General features: G+C 55.1%; 8 protein-coding genes across 8 annotated transcripts; 5 read left to right on the top strand and 3 right to left on the bottom strand.

The window, feature by feature from the left end:
- Positions 1–197: 197 nt before the first annotated feature.
- On the top strand, positions 198–589 carry CCOS01_11862 (uncharacterized protein; the record flags this gene model as incomplete). The annotated part of the gene is made up of 2 exons (XM_060460013.1): positions 198–317; positions 368–589. The coding sequence occupies 2 exons, from the start codon at positions 198–200 to the stop codon at positions 587–589; spliced, it is 342 nt and encodes a 113-aa protein (XP_060309844.1).
- Positions 590–1712: 1123 nt separating this feature from the next.
- CCOS01_11861 (uncharacterized protein) lies at positions 1713–2009 on the top strand (the record flags this gene model as incomplete). The annotated part of the gene is made up of 1 exon (XM_060460012.1): positions 1713–2009. One exon carries the CDS (start codon positions 1713–1715, stop codon positions 2007–2009), a length of 297 nt encoding a protein of 98 aa, XP_060309843.1.
- A 2448-nt stretch (positions 2010–4457) lies between these two features.
- CCOS01_11860 (uncharacterized protein) lies at positions 4458–4706 on the bottom strand (the record flags this gene model as incomplete). The annotated part of the gene is made up of 2 exons (XM_060460011.1): positions 4458–4543; positions 4601–4706. 2 exons carry the CDS (start codon positions 4704–4706, stop codon positions 4458–4460), a joined length of 192 nt encoding a protein of 63 aa, XP_060309842.1.
- Positions 4707–5107: 401 nt separating this feature from the next.
- CCOS01_11859 (uncharacterized protein) lies at positions 5108–5846 on the top strand (the record flags this gene model as incomplete). Its single annotated transcript, XM_060460010.1, has 3 exons — positions 5108–5250; positions 5360–5449; positions 5690–5846. The coding sequence occupies 3 exons, from the start codon at positions 5108–5110 to the stop codon at positions 5844–5846; spliced, it is 390 nt and encodes a 129-aa protein (XP_060309841.1).
- A 1331-nt stretch (positions 5847–7177) lies between these two features.
- On the bottom strand, positions 7178–7477 carry CCOS01_11858 (uncharacterized protein; the record flags this gene model as incomplete). The annotated part of the gene is made up of 1 exon (XM_060460009.1): positions 7178–7477. The coding sequence occupies one exon, from the start codon at positions 7475–7477 to the stop codon at positions 7178–7180; it is 300 nt and encodes a 99-aa protein (XP_060309840.1).
- A 1019-nt stretch (positions 7478–8496) lies between these two features.
- Positions 8497–9081, top strand: CCOS01_11857 (uncharacterized protein; the record flags this gene model as incomplete). The annotated part of the gene is made up of 1 exon (XM_060460008.1): positions 8497–9081. The coding sequence occupies one exon, from the start codon at positions 8497–8499 to the stop codon at positions 9079–9081; it is 585 nt and encodes a 194-aa protein (XP_060309839.1).
- Positions 9082–9690: 609 nt separating this feature from the next.
- CCOS01_11856 (Spc97/Spc98 family protein) lies at positions 9691–12788 on the bottom strand (the record flags this gene model as incomplete). The annotated part of the gene is made up of 3 exons (XM_060460007.1): positions 9691–10152; positions 10234–12197; positions 12263–12788. 3 exons carry the CDS (start codon positions 12786–12788, stop codon positions 9691–9693), a joined length of 2952 nt encoding a protein of 983 aa, XP_060309838.1.
- An 809-nt stretch (positions 12789–13597) lies between these two features.
- CCOS01_11855 (proteasome A-type and B-type) lies at positions 13598–14523 on the top strand (the record flags this gene model as incomplete). Its single annotated transcript, XM_060460006.1, has 3 exons — positions 13598–13622; positions 13710–14248; positions 14350–14523. The coding sequence occupies 3 exons, from the start codon at positions 13598–13600 to the stop codon at positions 14521–14523; spliced, it is 738 nt and encodes a 245-aa protein (XP_060309837.1).
- Between the last annotated feature and the right edge of the window lie 245 nt (positions 14524–14768).

The following is a 14768-nucleotide window of genomic DNA, read 5'->3' as shown; positions in this document are numbered from 1 at the left end:
CCGCTTCCCTTCGTCATTGCTGGCCTGGAGGACTGTACACAATACACGGTAGGTATGTGTGTGCGTGCGTGTGAATGTGTGTGAGTGTGCCAGGGTACCGCCCAGCCCGTGATCTGTGCACGCAAGAATAATATTATAGGAGGGGTGGGCGTCGGTATTACGTCCAAATTCCGCATCGTCGGTAGATGGCAGAAGAGATGAAAGAGGAAAAGTCGATTCATGTGCCCATGGCCGCAGTAAAGCCGCAGTCGCAGCCGCAGCCGCAGCCGCACCTTTCATTTCCTTCCTACGACTACCCAGAAAAGAGAGGTCGGGAGGTAAGACTCGCCGGCTCGCAGGACCGGCACCGCGCTCCATGCCTTTTCAGAAAGTCAGCTCGCAACACCATGGTCTTCTAGAAGCATTGTTCCCCCGTCCTGGTGAAACGACAGAAACCTGGTCCTTGGATATGCTCTCCGTAGAACCGGGGGCCATTGCCAGACGATTGGATCGTAGATGGCAGGCAACGCCGCTCGTCATCCAGGATTCAACAATAGGGGGAGCTCAGCTGGGTATCTTTGTATCGCAGTGTCATGGTATTAGTCCGTAAGCTGCGGTCCCGTCAGCAAGACAGGGGTCGTAGGGGGCCGGTTGGCATCGATAAGGGGGACGATATGCCCCAGCATCCCGTCCTATTGGAACCCGAGAGTACGGTTCTGTTCGAGAGGAAAATGAAGACGGAGGAACGAGCAGGGTGCTTGTCGACTAGGGTTCCCTGCTCGCGGGAATGAATGTGACTCCTCATCGACAGCCAACTCATCTCCCCCCTCTCTGCATGGGGAGAAGAAAAGCCGTTGGACGAAGGAAAGAGAAGCAGGCCACAAGCCAAATTTCTATCATGTCGGGTAAAGAGAGTTGTGGAATATTATGTATGTATGGATATGCAGATGCATGGTCCGCAACTGTGCAGGCGAGAGGTCGCGGTCAACGGCCGCCAAGTCACGCTGCTCTCGATTTCCTCTCCAGACACCTGTTTGTTTTTCATCAGAATCGTCCAAGTTGAGTGGCTGGAGGGATTGTTACACACAGGAGCAACCTAGGTATTGAGCGATGGGTCAAATGCTCCCCTCTGACGTGCATCGTCTCTGACAGGCTAATTTCTTGCCTGAATCCACGATGCAGAGGAGTGTCTTGCGTCAGTCGAAGAACAACAGCTACCTCTTTCTGGGTAGCTGCTCGGTAAAAGCATGCGCAGGAAACCCATTTCGTTCGAGTTGCCGAGTTATGGATCGCAGCCCTGCTCTGAATAGAACACCGTGGCCACTTGCTAGGTAGATCTTTGGCTACCTAGCAAGCCATAAGCGTCAATTTGCCAATTGCTTGTCGCGCGGCATCCCGGCCGTTACTATGTATTGGGAGCCGCCTTATAACCGGTCTTGCTTGTTGTAATGACATCGTCTGCCGTTCTCGGGGTCGCCTCCGGGCCATCCGCGCAACATGCTCGGCAACTCCATCGTCCCTATACTTGCCCACAGCCTCTCGCACAGCTGTGACATGGTCACGTAGCTCGGGCATGTCTGTATCGAGGCCGGACACTTCTGTCTTACCATTCGTTTTGACGTCAACAAAATGAACGATTAGGGCCGTGGTGAGTTGCCTAGCGCCCAGCACAACCACAGTATGTCGTCGTCTCAAAGAGTCTCTCCCTTTGCTTTTTACCCGTCCGCCATGCAATGCATCTGAACCCGTTGGTGCAAGGGTTGCAGAGTGCAGCGAGTACGTGGCCGCTGTGGACAGGCATTGTGCTCCCAAGCACCAGGATGTGGTCTCCCCCGACAAGGAAGGGTTGTCGACCCTCGCTCCTCGGTTCCCAAATAGCTGGAACCAGGAGAGTTTTGTGGCTCGCGTCATCGCGCCCTCTCCCGAAACTCCACTGTCCGAGCCAGCAGCTACCTGGTCAGCCAGGCCAGGCTCTCCTCTCTGTTAGTTTCAAACCTGCAGAGCGGCCCGCCGAGGGGTTCGTTCGTTGAATTGGCCCAGGCAATTTCTTCTTCCAACCTTCATCAAAATCACCCCCGCCCAGGAAACATTGTTAGCCTAAGCTCCGTGAGCTCTGCTGCCAAAAGTGCAACACGCCTGCCAAACAATTAGTTCAGGGTCAGAAGGGATGAGATATGAAAGGAAAGGAACCGAGAGAGGGTGTGTGATGATTAAACCTTCATCAGCACGTACCCGAATACGCCAATGTGTCAAGACGCGCAGTAACACAACCCACCAGCAAAAAGCCATGCCCCTACCTATATTTTGCAGACCGTTGCCTGTTCCGTGCATATTGTACCGCCATCCGACCGAATTATTACCATCATGGTCTTGGGGAGGTGGTGTGGTGGAGGCCTGAGGTCGCAAGAAGCAGGCATGCGTGCTGGGCAAAGTAAAGATCGATGTTTCTGTCTGAGGCGCCCGTGTCCCCTCTCTGGCCGTTGTCGTGAGATACGGGCATGGCGCGGGTCTCACTTTGCTGGCATCAGTGCAGATGATTGTCTGCTTTATGTGTGAGGATCAGACCATGAACTCCGCCTTTGGTCACTGCCTGGCTGCATGTGACCCTGGCCTGCTTAATGCCAGGCAGGTAAAGCAGCATAACAGTTTTTCCCGTCTTCTTGTCGTACGAGATGATTTAGCTTGGACGAGGTAGCCATCGAGCTGCAACTGTGTGCTCTTGGTCTCCCTTCTTCTATTCGTCCCCGGGCCGTACAAGTCGCGAATGAGCCTAACGACACCGAGATGGATCCAAGTCCGCGTTCTCGGGAAATCTCAGCAAGTGGAAACCGCGGGTTATCGCGAGAGACAGCAGGAGTGGCGCCGGCGTAATCCCTAGTCCAGCTCTGTATCCTATCGGGAGTTGTGCAACGCTGCTCTAGCTCGTCCTCCCACCACCTGTAGCTGCCATGTCTTCATGTTCAAGCCAACGACCGGATCCTTGGGACATGGGAGCCGCTGGAATTTGAGTAAAGCTCCGCGCGCGATGGGAGCGGATCGACTATGTAACCCCTCCTTTGAGAAACGCTCCTTTTCATAGTGAGGTAGGGGGGAGGGGTTGATCAGGAAACAAGGAATGGAGAGCCGTGTTTGCTGAAGAGCTTCCCATAGCCTGGGCACTGGCTGGAGGGTTACAACAGGAATTCGTGTGTTGGGCCCAGGACTCGGGCCATGCAGTTGGTCTCAAGACAACATCCACCACTAGGCTTCGTCGTGGGTGTGGGTGCTCTGATTGTAGCAGCAAGCATTGGTGTCTTCGCCCGACTCCGGGGTGGCGGCGGTGAGCCGTTCAAAGAAGCTCAAAAAACTCATCGTCCTGGGTAAATCCAGAAGCCAATTCGACCCTTTCGCAGCCTTGTGGGATGTTGGTCTGTGATGGTGCGTCCCGCTAGACAACGACCAGGTCGTTCAGAAAGACGACCGTCTACCTGGCTTCCGGAACAGCCTCTGAAAGGTAAGCTACGGTTAACGGGATCCATGGATCTGGCAACTGGTAAAAGCGGTGTCCAAGTTGCCAGGATGGGTTGGGACCCGCTGCCACACCCGCCCTATGCCACTCAATGACCTGGGATTAGCACGTCTTGGTTGTCTGCCGGCTCCATTCTCGAATTTTCGTGTGTACAGGGGGGTTCGGGGCCAGCAATAACAGCAGAGGACATATCCATGTCACCCGAAGACTGCCTCGTCCGCACCGCACCGCGTACCAAAGGGTACTGAACAGGCTCCCAACTTTTCCAGTGTAGGTCGTGGTGTACTAACCCAAGATCGACAGCGACGTCGTGGGGTGTAGAAAGCAAAGGCCGGCCAATGTCGAGTACCTTTCGACTTGACCAATGTCCCCACCTCCGACATAGTAGGCAGTTAATTTTATGTCTATTAGACACGACTGCCGCCTTCGTGAAAACCCCTGTGATCCGGATATGGCTCCTTTGACGGACTTTTGGGTTTCGTTTGTGGGCAGTGCTTGAGAACTAGTCCTTGCCTTCCATCCCGTCCTGGATCCCTAGGAACATCGCCTCGTTGGAGCAACGTAACCACCACATACAAGCTCTAGTTCATCCCAATATCGAATTCCAAAGGCAGACTTTGGACGAAAGAAACTCAGTCTAGTCGAACCTGTTCGTAAGAAGAATTCTTCCATTGTGGTTGTCGACATGGCAAGGTATTGCTGAAACTCGTCTCCTCTTGCGAAGGATTCCTTTGATCGCTAAACCACTCCCAGTGATCCACAGACAGTTCCGTTGGATAACGCCTTCCTGGAAACCATCACGTACCAAGGTAGAGAATACCAACGATACGCAGTTGACAATGGAGCATACTTCGCGCCGATAGATGAGGTAGGAGACATGCCGCCCCTAAACACACCACGTCTTGCTGAGTGTATTTTTCCAACCCGGTTGTAGGATGAAGTTGAACGCTTGCAAATGATGCACGTTGTACTATCCATAGTATTCGAAAATCGCCTCCTTTTTCCACCGATCACCAGGCCCCGGCGAGTTCTTGAATGCGGCTTCGGAGCCGGCGACTGGGCTATCGACGTTGCACAACAACACCCAAACTGCGAGGTACGTGCTGTACGCACTCAAGTCCCATTCCTTTCGCGACTGTGCGATAGTCGGTATCCATGCCTTTGGCGCGTTTTGCTGGACGTCGTGGGATGACCGGATCAGCCAGTCGTTTGCATCCATCGCCAACGCGACGGGCTATTGTCTCCCTCTTCTGCGCTTGTCTATGTGCAGAAAACTCCATGCTTTCTGGTTAAGAGGACTACAATTCTCTTTTCCTCATCCATATCATGATCATGATGACGAGTGACAGGAAAGGATTGATCGCCTCGCCGCTTCGGGTGCCGCTGCGTTAGCAGTGCTGATTTTGTCCGATAGGTAGTAGCCATCGATATCTGCCCACACATCTGGCCCGACGAAAGCCAGACGCCGACGAACTTGAATCTGCAAGTCGATGACCTCAATAGCAGGTACATTTCCAGGCGAGCTCCAGCCGCAGGTTGGACCCTGAAGTGCTCCCGACTCAGCTGACTTGGCCTAGGTTCACCTTTCCATCAAATCATTTCGACCTCGTACATAGCCAGATGATGGCAGGCGGTATCCACTCGAATCGATGGCGGGATTACCTTCGAGACATCCATCGCGTACTTCGACCAGGCGGTTGGTGTCAAATGGTGGAGATATACTTTAACGCGCAGTCAGACAACGGAACGTTGACTCAAAGTAGGTCGGATCCCCTTCTAGAGATTGGACCTTGCATTGATTGCCTGCTGTGCCAGATCACGCCCTTCGTAGGTGGTCGAGGCGATACCTGGATAGTATGCAACCGTACAAAGACCCCAGGGCGCCAATGCAGATGCAAAGTTGGATGCAAAGTGCTGGATTCGACTCGGTGGAAACCCAAATGATCCCTCTCCCGACTTGCGGTTGGTCAAATGGTATGAAAACCTCGAAACCGAAGTGCAGAAACTTTGACCTGATTTTCGACTAGACCCGAGGCAGCACCAAATCGGTGTGGCTAACAGAGAAAATGTGAGGAGGATGCTTGCGTCACTGGCGATGTACCCCATGACAGAGTTCCGAGGGTAAGGGAGTCTCCCTTTTCCCATTGTTTGCAGCCTTTAACGCCGAGTTCGGATCGATGTGAACTGACTGTGGCACTGCAGAATGACGTCTCAAGAGTTCCAAGTGTTGGTAGCTCAAGCAAGGAGCGAGGCTGATAACCCGGCGTTCAGGGTGAGTTCCCTGCCCCCAAAACAATCATCTTTTTTTCGAGTGGGAATGCCTACTAACATTCGAGCCACTCTCGGCGGCTCTTCCTAGGCGTATTTTCCAATGTAAGTAACTCCCAACTTGTCCAGCCGCCCAATTTCTTTCGAGTACTGACATATGGGCCCTCAAGGTACGTTTGTATAGGACGAAAGGCTCGTCGTTGAGACGAGCAGATGAGGGCCATATGACGATGCTGCTTTTCAGAGCGAGTTTTGTATGGTGGCGTAGAGCGTTGTTTCCCAGCCAGGACTTGATGGGCCTTTTCTTTTGGACCTGGATTACGATGGTGACGATGTGACGACAGCAAATACCCCTTGTCTAGCTCGCAATCCTATTTGATTAATTCGCTACTGCAGTGCTTTTTTGCTGTACGATCTTCGGCGTTGGCGATTGTATGACGGAGTTGTGAGAGCCCAGTTAAAGCTGCCCTTTCCGTACTCGTATCGTTGCTGATTTTCAAAAGGCAGTCATCGACGGTGTGGCATCAGACAAGTGATGTACGGCGAGCAAGCTTTTTGTCGCTTTGGAAAGAACGTGGACTTGACTGGATTGCCGACTGCTTGTTGTTATCGAAAAGAGACGCAAGTGTCAAGGGAAGACTAGTTGTCGATGACCGAACGACACTTGCAAACAGAGTGAGTAGAGAACGGAAATGGGTGCTGATGATCACTGAGGATGTTGTTATCCCTGTTTCGGGATAAGAAGTTCTTCATACAAGACAGACATTGAAGAGGACATGCTTTGAGGAGATGGTGTCTATATGTTGAAGCCGAAGGGGATAGACGTGTAGTTGAAAGAGAGTGAGGCGCATGTGGAGAGCGGCGGAAGCTAAGGTAAGTAAGTGCCTTATTGGATGGTGGTGGGAAGGAAGAAATCCGGAACAAGGCCGGCGGCTTCCCATGCCCATGTTCACGGCAAGGTACCTACTTACCAACTTTTGACACAGATAAGTACTGTACATTTTGGACTCAGGTTGCCTGAGGTGGTGTGAACGTATGGTAAGGTAAGGTAAGGCAAGGGAAGGCGAGGAATCCCCCCACAGTGATGGATTCGGAAGAGACGTCTTGAAGGTGGAAGAAGCGGACGGGAAGGCTCAAGGGGGGAGGATGGCACGAGTTCTTGTTCTTCTACCTTCTCTGTACCTTACCATGTTATCCGCTGCTGTTGCTTTATCTGTTCCATGTTGGGTTAGAATGGAGGGAGGCAAGACGCCAGGCCTTGCCAGGAACGCAAGAGGTCTGCATGGTTTTTTACTCGCTACCGTCTCCTCGGGTTCTCGGTGAGGACCGAGGTGGACTGCAGACGAACAACTCACGTCACATTGAGCCTGCACAATCTCTCTCTCTCTCTCTCTCTCTCTCTCTCACATGCACATACACAAGTTACAACACCGCCAGAGCTGAGCACATCGAACCCATGTCAGAGCGGAATGGACTGTCGAGTCGTGGCTTGACTCTGACGTTCTTGACAAAGAGGCAATCGGAATCCACTTTCATCTGAAGATGAGATAATTTGCTGGCGCCATGCCACATTTGCCGCCTCCGCACCTCACAAGTTCCACGCCAGCATCCACGCCCGCATTCAAGCCAAGTTCCACGCCGGTGAGTGCTCAGAGCCCTTGCGCCATCTAAGTTCCCCGGCTTCGGAAACTTCCTCCCTAGCATGATCAGGGGCACAGACATTTCGACTGACGATTCCCTCTTGACCGAGTAGATAGCCGCTGGGGCAAGCTGCAAAGTTCGGATACGGATACCGACACTGCCCCTGGAATGTCACAATGCCAGGGACATCAACTGAAGCTGCCGCGATGATGAAGCATGCAACGGTCAAAGTTTCTATGCAAATCGACCCGATGGACGCACAACCCCCTTCAGCTTGGCTGGCAGATTGTCTACCGGGGCCAAATCGACATAGGTGGCAGCTGCTGGAACTTCGAACCTGGAACACCCGGTGGATGTGATATCGGGAACCTTTCGCGGATGCCCCGACCCTTGTTTCCTGCAGCTCCCCTGATCTTCGGCACATCAGGTGATTTGGGCCTCAGGGTTTGCATAGTCTTCACATTCTTTCACAAGAGCTCCAACTGATCCGCGAATTATCACCAACACGCCCATCGACGGAACGCGTGTCCCAAGTTATGCGCGCATCAATGACTTGGAAGTTGAAATATCCGCGAGATTCCCTGAACGCATAAAGTGTGCGGCTGATTGTGTCATCCGAACCATCAGGCCTCCATGTACCTGTCAATCTGGCATCTGCAATCTTCAACCAAGATGGCACCCTCAAAGGGTAGAATGCGAGGAAACTACTGCCAATAGTGTGTCCAATATATCAAACACTTTTTTATTCAACGCCCCCCCGCCGCCAATACATCCTCACGGACGCTACTCCCAGACACTGGTGCCACTTCGCGCCACCTGTGGAGGAGAGGATCCGGGGATGTTCCTGCTGCCGTGGACCTGGCCAGAACAACCAGCCGTTGCTAGCCAATGAGAAGCTGTCCCGAACATTTATGCATTTTGAGAGCTCCCAGCAGTAACTTTTTTTCTGCATGACTGCAACTGACAGACCAACAACAGCTTGTCGATTCCACTACCCCATTACAGTCAGAACGATACAAAGACCGATCAATTGAGGAACGACCACCACTCCCCCTCGAAAATCCAAGCTCAGGCAAACGAACGACCTTCCTCCGTCCACAATGGCCTCCCGAACCTCAGTCCGCCTCGCCCAAGCCCTCCGGCCAATGGTGCCGGGCCGCGTCCACCCCCTCCGGACGACGATCCGTTGCTACTCCGATGCCGCTCCGGCCCAGCCCAAGCTCCTGGCCACTCTCAAGACCGACCTTAAGACCGCCATGCGCGCAAAGGACGCGCCCCGTCTGTCGGTCCTCCGCTCCGTCCTCTCCGCTACCAACAACGCCGCCAAGACAGACTCCCCCATTGCGACGGACGCCCAGCTCGTCGCCCTCCTCCGCAAGACGCAGCGCGCCACCCAGGACGCCGCCAAGCAGTTCCGTGACGCCGGTCGCGACGACCTCGCTGAGAAGGAGGACACCCAGGCCAAGGTTATGGCCGAGTACATTGCCAGTAGCGGCGTCGTCACCGTCACCGAGGCCGACGTCCGCGTTCTCATCCAGAAGGCCATCGAGGACTCCGTCGCAGCGGGCAAGAGTGGGCTTGGAGAGGTCATGAAGCTCATCAACAAGGCGACTGGGGACAAGGACCTCGAGGTCGAGAAGAAGCGTGTTGCTGAGCTCGTCAAGGAGGCCCTTAAGAAGGATTAGAGGAGAAAGAGATCTTAAGGTTCCGAGCCATGTTGCTCTAAAAAGCTGTACCAATCTGTACCAACAACAATCGTGTATCACATCTGTATACCCAAAAACGAAATTATGGCGACAAAGAAGGGCACGCCTGGGGAGACGAAACATCTCTCCTCTTGAATGATACTGAGACGAATAGAATAATGTCACACTGTACGAATATCACGACACAAAATGCTCCACTAAGCGTATGCGCGATGGGAGTCTGGGTGGGAGCTCAGACAATGGTCAGTACTTGCGCTTGGCAATCAGATGCACATTACTTAATCTATGGTATTGGTATCTGTTCAGCATAGGTTTTGAGGAGCTCAACCCCCTCTGAATGAGCTGGCCCTTTCTCTCTCATCGTCTCGGTCTCACACTCTTTCTGCCTCACACACACATACTCTCTCTCTCATTCAAGCTTTTTGCAATAGTTGAAGCTACTAGACAACCCGCCAGTCTAACCATCTCCATTATAACGCCGCGAAAAAAAACGCCCGCAAAGCCATACGCCATGCCATGAACCTCTCTCTTTCCTTTGGAGCATAAAAAAGACGTTTTTTTTAGGGGGGCAGAGGGTATGTTTTCTTCTCACGCGACGCTATCGTCCTCGTTTCTCAACCCCGCATACTCGGTCCCCTGGTTCGCGGTGCTCAACCTCGCGCAGAGACTCAGCAGGACGACCGTCTCCGTCGCGGCGTAGTGGTTCAGCGCGTCGAGCAGGATCTGCAGGTGCCTGCTGAAGTTGCCCTCCCACTTCTTCATAATCTCAAAGAGGTTGCTCACGCGGGCTTCTTGCTCCGCGGCGCTGCCACTGCCGCCACCGGCCCCCGCCGATGAACTCAATTCGTTGTGCGAGGTGGTGCCGCCCGCGCCCGGCCCGGACGAGGGCTTCTGCGTCCTGACGGCTTGGAAGGCGCGCCATTGGTCTGCCGTCATGTTGGGCGGGCGCGTGGCGCCGGAGAGGTCCGGGTCGGCCTTTTCTAGCTCGCGGGAGAGCCAGTTGGAGTAGGTTGCAAAGACTGTGCAGGTTTGCATGAGTTTGGAGTGGATCTGGCCGAGGGTTTGCACGTTAGCTGGGACCTGTACTATGAACGACATCGAGGGTGGTAGTGAGAAGGAGAAAAGACGTACCCTGAGAAGCTTGCTGTTGGTGAGCATGCACTCCTTCAAGCACGTATCCAAGAAATCCACATGATCCTGCATCAACTCGTCTACCGTCCGCGTAGGCGTCGTGCCCCCCGCCGCCGACGCCTCCTGGCCCTCCTCGCCGACTTTAAGCCGGGACATGAACTTTGCCCAGTTGGGCTCAATAACCTCGGCCGTGCAAAAGTACAGCAGCTGCTGCACAAAGACGAGCATGCGCGCGCGCAGCGTCCACACGCGGCGCTTCCAGATCTCGAGGCCGCGCGAGGAGCTCTTGTGCGACCACGTCAGGCCTGAGGTCTGCGAGTACCACGTCGTCGAGAGCTGGGACTCGAGGTAGCGCAGCGACAAGAGGTATCGGAACAGCGCCTGGTACCGCCACACGGTCTTGCGGCTGATGACGAGGGAGACGGGGAAGGGCACCGTGTAGTCCAGCTGGAGCGACGTGAAGCCGATGGCGTTCTTGTCGTTCTCGATGGGTTGCTGGTTCGCGAGCGGCTGCAGCGTCTCGCCCTGCTCGATACCCGTGATGTTGACGACCCGCTGCAGGGATTTGACGAGCGTGATCTCGTTCATCTCCACCTTGACGTCCTCCTTGAAAGGGTCCAGCGAGACGACGCTGCCCGGCTGGCGCAGCACCAGGTCGAGCAGGGACTGCAGTTTGCCGGTGTTAACGGACTTGACAGGCTTCCGCAGCTCGGACGTGCCGAGCTCGAGGAAGTAGGAAAAGTAGTCGGACGGGTCCAGGAAGAAGTAGTGCTTCAGCGACCGCAGCCTAACGGGAAGCGAGTGCGTCGTGAGCAGCAGCTGCATGAGGGACTCGTTGGCGTGCGCGTACGCATTGTTGACGTTCTCCAGGAAGCGGCTGTCGTCAAACGATGTGGGCACGTCCTGAACGACCTTGCTCACGTCCACGCCGCCGCATTCTCTGACGACGTTGAGATACTTGCCCGCCAATAGTACCTTGTCCTTGACACCTTCCAGTTGAGGGGGAATATCGTGTTCCCGGATCGTGTACCGTCGCTCCCAGTACTCGTCCGTGTAGTCCTGCTCCAGCCGTTCTCTCCGAATGCTCTTTTGCTCCTTGACTAGAAACTCGGCGTGCGCGTCGTTGATGCTGCCGTGGTGTAGCCACTCGTTGAGCATCACCATGTAAGGTTTACTAGCATCGCGCAGCAACGACGTCAACAGCGCGCGCGCAGCCGGGTCTCCGGACATGGACTCGAGCCTCTTTGTGATGAGACCCAACACGACGCCGCCTTTGCAAATCTTCTTGCCCGAGCCCGGGACTAGGTCGCCGCCCTCCCGCAGCGACTCGAGAATATTCTCAAAGTCGTCTGCGCTATCGCTTTCTTCTTCGTCATCGTCGTCTAGAAGCGCATTCCTTTTGAGCAGATCGTGTGCTAGGGAGTATAGATGCGACATCATCTTGCTCGTCGGTAAGGTGTGGATGTTTAAAACGTGTAGAGTAAAAGTCTCGTTGGTCAGAAACTGTGTCTCCAGCTGCGCGATCATAATGAGGTAGTCGTGCAAGAATTTCCTGATGGAGGCGCAAAGAGCGTGATTGACGGCGCCGAATTCCTCTCTACTCTGCACATCGACGAACATTTCGAGGGCTGAATAATATGTTGCCATCTTCAGCATCGACAGTGTCAGGTCCAGCAAACTAGGATCCAGGCCTGGCAGTATCCTGAACGTGGGCCCCGACAGCCGCTCCCTCTCCTCGTGCGGATTATAAGTCTTTGCGAAGCGGATATACTGCCCCTCGTAGCCCATGAAGACGAAGAGGAGATCCTCTAACATCACCGCCTCTTGCGCCTCGAGAGATAGCTCGTTTAGTGGTTTCGGCTGTTGAGGCTGCGGCGCCTGTGCCGCCAACGGCGGTATGGATATTCGACAGGCCAGGGGAGCCGATGTGTGAGGTAATAGAGTCGCCTCTGGGTTCCAAGGTGCTGCAGAGCCGTTTAGTTAGACGGCCGGAGTTACTCCCAACACCAATGCAATCGCATTCACTAACCTTGCGGAGTGTCAACCTTGGCCTCCTTGGGCTTCGCCTCAGCCGCCCGCGACTTGGCCTCGCCGTTCTTCCCCTTATCGCCTCCACCCCTCACTGGGCTCCTCGTCCGCTGCGTCATGGTCTCGCGCTCCGTCACATATGTCCTCTCTGTCCGCCTCTCCTCCAAACGCCTGTCGTCGTGCATCCTGCTCGTAGCTCTGGGATTCCCTGACGCAGATCTCTTGTGCGCATTGCCTCCAGGTGACGCCTCTCTCTCCTCCCTCTCGCGCTGCTGGTGGTGGTCCCGCTCTCGTTCACGCTCACGCTCACGCTCGCGCTCCCGCGGCCGCTCTCGTTGTCGCGCATCGCTCCTCTCGCTGCGCTCGCTCTTGAAGCTCGTCTGCCCGCTACCTGTGCCCGTGCCGCTCGCCGCTGCGCCTGCTGCGTTCATGCGTGCCGTTCGTGAAGGTCGGTCCTGGTCAACGCCGGCGGCCGAGCCGTTTGCGCGCCGCTCATGGGTTGAGACCCTGGTGGTGCCAGACGACATGTCGCCGACTGCATCTGAAGTATAAGAGGCGTCTTGGAGGGGTATCGGTGTTGTTCGTATGGCAAGACGCCGACTCTGTTGTGATGGTTGGAGGGGATTGGTGGTGGTTTTGAGGTATTCGTTGCTTGGTCTTGTGGTTTGTGGTCCTTGTCTCTCTGCCCCTCTATCGCAGAGTCGCAGTCTTACACTCCGCGCGTGAAGGTGGGTTGGGCACTGCGTACGGTACCTTAGCTGTACTCAGGTACTCAAACGCGGTAAAGGGCCATTAACCTCAAGCGCGTTTAGTCGGAAAATCCTCGCGTGTTGTTGACCCCGGTCCCGGATGTGGTAAACCTCCCCTGGAATATTCCGGGTTTAGCGTTCGGGGGGGCGGTAGCTGTTGGAGGGGAATCTGGGAGTGACCAAGATGACCAATCATGGAGCTTCCAGTCAGAGAACAGGGGGCAGTATCGCCTGGGGCCTGGTCGTTGTCGGCTCCAATTGCTGAGGTGCTGGGCCACACACCCCGTGCGCCCCCCAAAGGGAACCTGGTACACTAGAAGCTTTCCCAGGTGGTAAGGTGCGGCTGCGTAGGCCAGGTGCTTGCCTAACCGCACCTGCCATCTCAGCCTTCCACCGTCACCGTTTGTTACCTGGACCTTCCTCCAAGCTCCCCCTCCATCCATCCACACCTCAGTCCAAACCACCAGCATCCACGCAATCCCCGATCCACGACAACCTCAACCCCGACGACTCTCAAGCCATTGACCTTACCGATCCGGATACCCCTTATTTCCATCTAGGAACCACACACACACAATACCGCCAAGATGTTTATGGCAAGATCTGAATACGGTAAAGCACCCAAACCAAGCAACCCCAGCTTCTCTTCCCCCTCGCCAGAGAGCTTTCTCGTCTAACATATCCTCCCCAATCCAACAGACCGAGGAATCAACACCTTCTCCCCAGAAGGCCGCCTCTTCCAAGTCGAATACTCCCTCGAGGCAATCAAGCTCGGCTCCACGGCCATCGGCGTCGCCACCGCAGAGGGCGTCGTCCTCGGCGTCGAGAAGCGCGTCACCTCGACCCTCCTCGAGACCTCGTCCGTCGAAAAGATTGTCGAGATTGACCGCCACATTGGCTGCGCAATGTCCGGCCTCCAGGCCGATGCCCGCTCCATGGTCGAGCACGCCCGCGTCGAGTCCCAGTCCCACTCCTTCAACTATAACGAGCCCCTCCGCGTCGAGTCGTGCACCCAGGCCATCTGCGACCTCGCCCTCCGCTTCGGCGAGGGTGCCGAGGGCGAGGAGACCATCATGTCCCGCCCCTTTGGCGTCGCTCTCCTCATCGCCGGCTACGACGAGGACGGCCCCCAGCTCTTCCACGCCGAGCCCAGCGGTACCTTTTACCGCTACGACGCCAAGGCTATCGGTTCCGGCTCCGAGGGTGCGCAGGCTGAGCTGCAGAACGAGTACCACAAGGTAAGCCTTTCTCTCTCCCCCAACCCCAGGCGCTGACAAATTTGTGCTGTCACTCGGCGCCCCGCCGACTCTCACACACATGCACTAACACACCCCATTAGTCCCTGTCAATTACGGATGCCGAGACACTGGTGCTCAAGACGCTCAAGCAGGTCATGGAGGAGAAGCTCGACTCGAAAAACGTCCAGCTTGCGAGCGTAACGAAGGAAAAGGGCTTCAGAATATACACGGATGAGGAGATGGCCGCTGTGGTGGAGAGACTCCCTGCGAACTAGAGGGAGGGATGTGAGGTCTGTGGTGTTTGAAAGAGGATATAGGGTGCAATCTTGCGGTCTCGGCGACTCGGGAAAAAGTGAAAGAAGACACTTGAGCCAAAGAAGAGGTAGAGAGCGCGAAAAAGAGAGAAAGCGAGAAACCCAAAGATCGCCCGATTACGAAACTTGGAGACTGACGTCTAGACGATTTTCCCCTCCAAAGAGTGTATCACTATTGTACTAAACGTGATGGTGACTTTATTTTT

The sequence above is a fragment of the Colletotrichum costaricense genome, assembly GCF_030867565.1.
Source record: "Colletotrichum costaricense strain IMI 309622 chromosome Unknown Scaffold_13.1, whole genome shotgun sequence".
Lineage (NCBI taxonomy): Eukaryota > Fungi > Ascomycota > Sordariomycetes > Glomerellales > Glomerellaceae > Colletotrichum > Colletotrichum costaricense.
The sequence above is the reverse complement of the archived record's forward strand: the minus strand, read 5'-3'. Positions and strand labels throughout refer to the sequence as shown.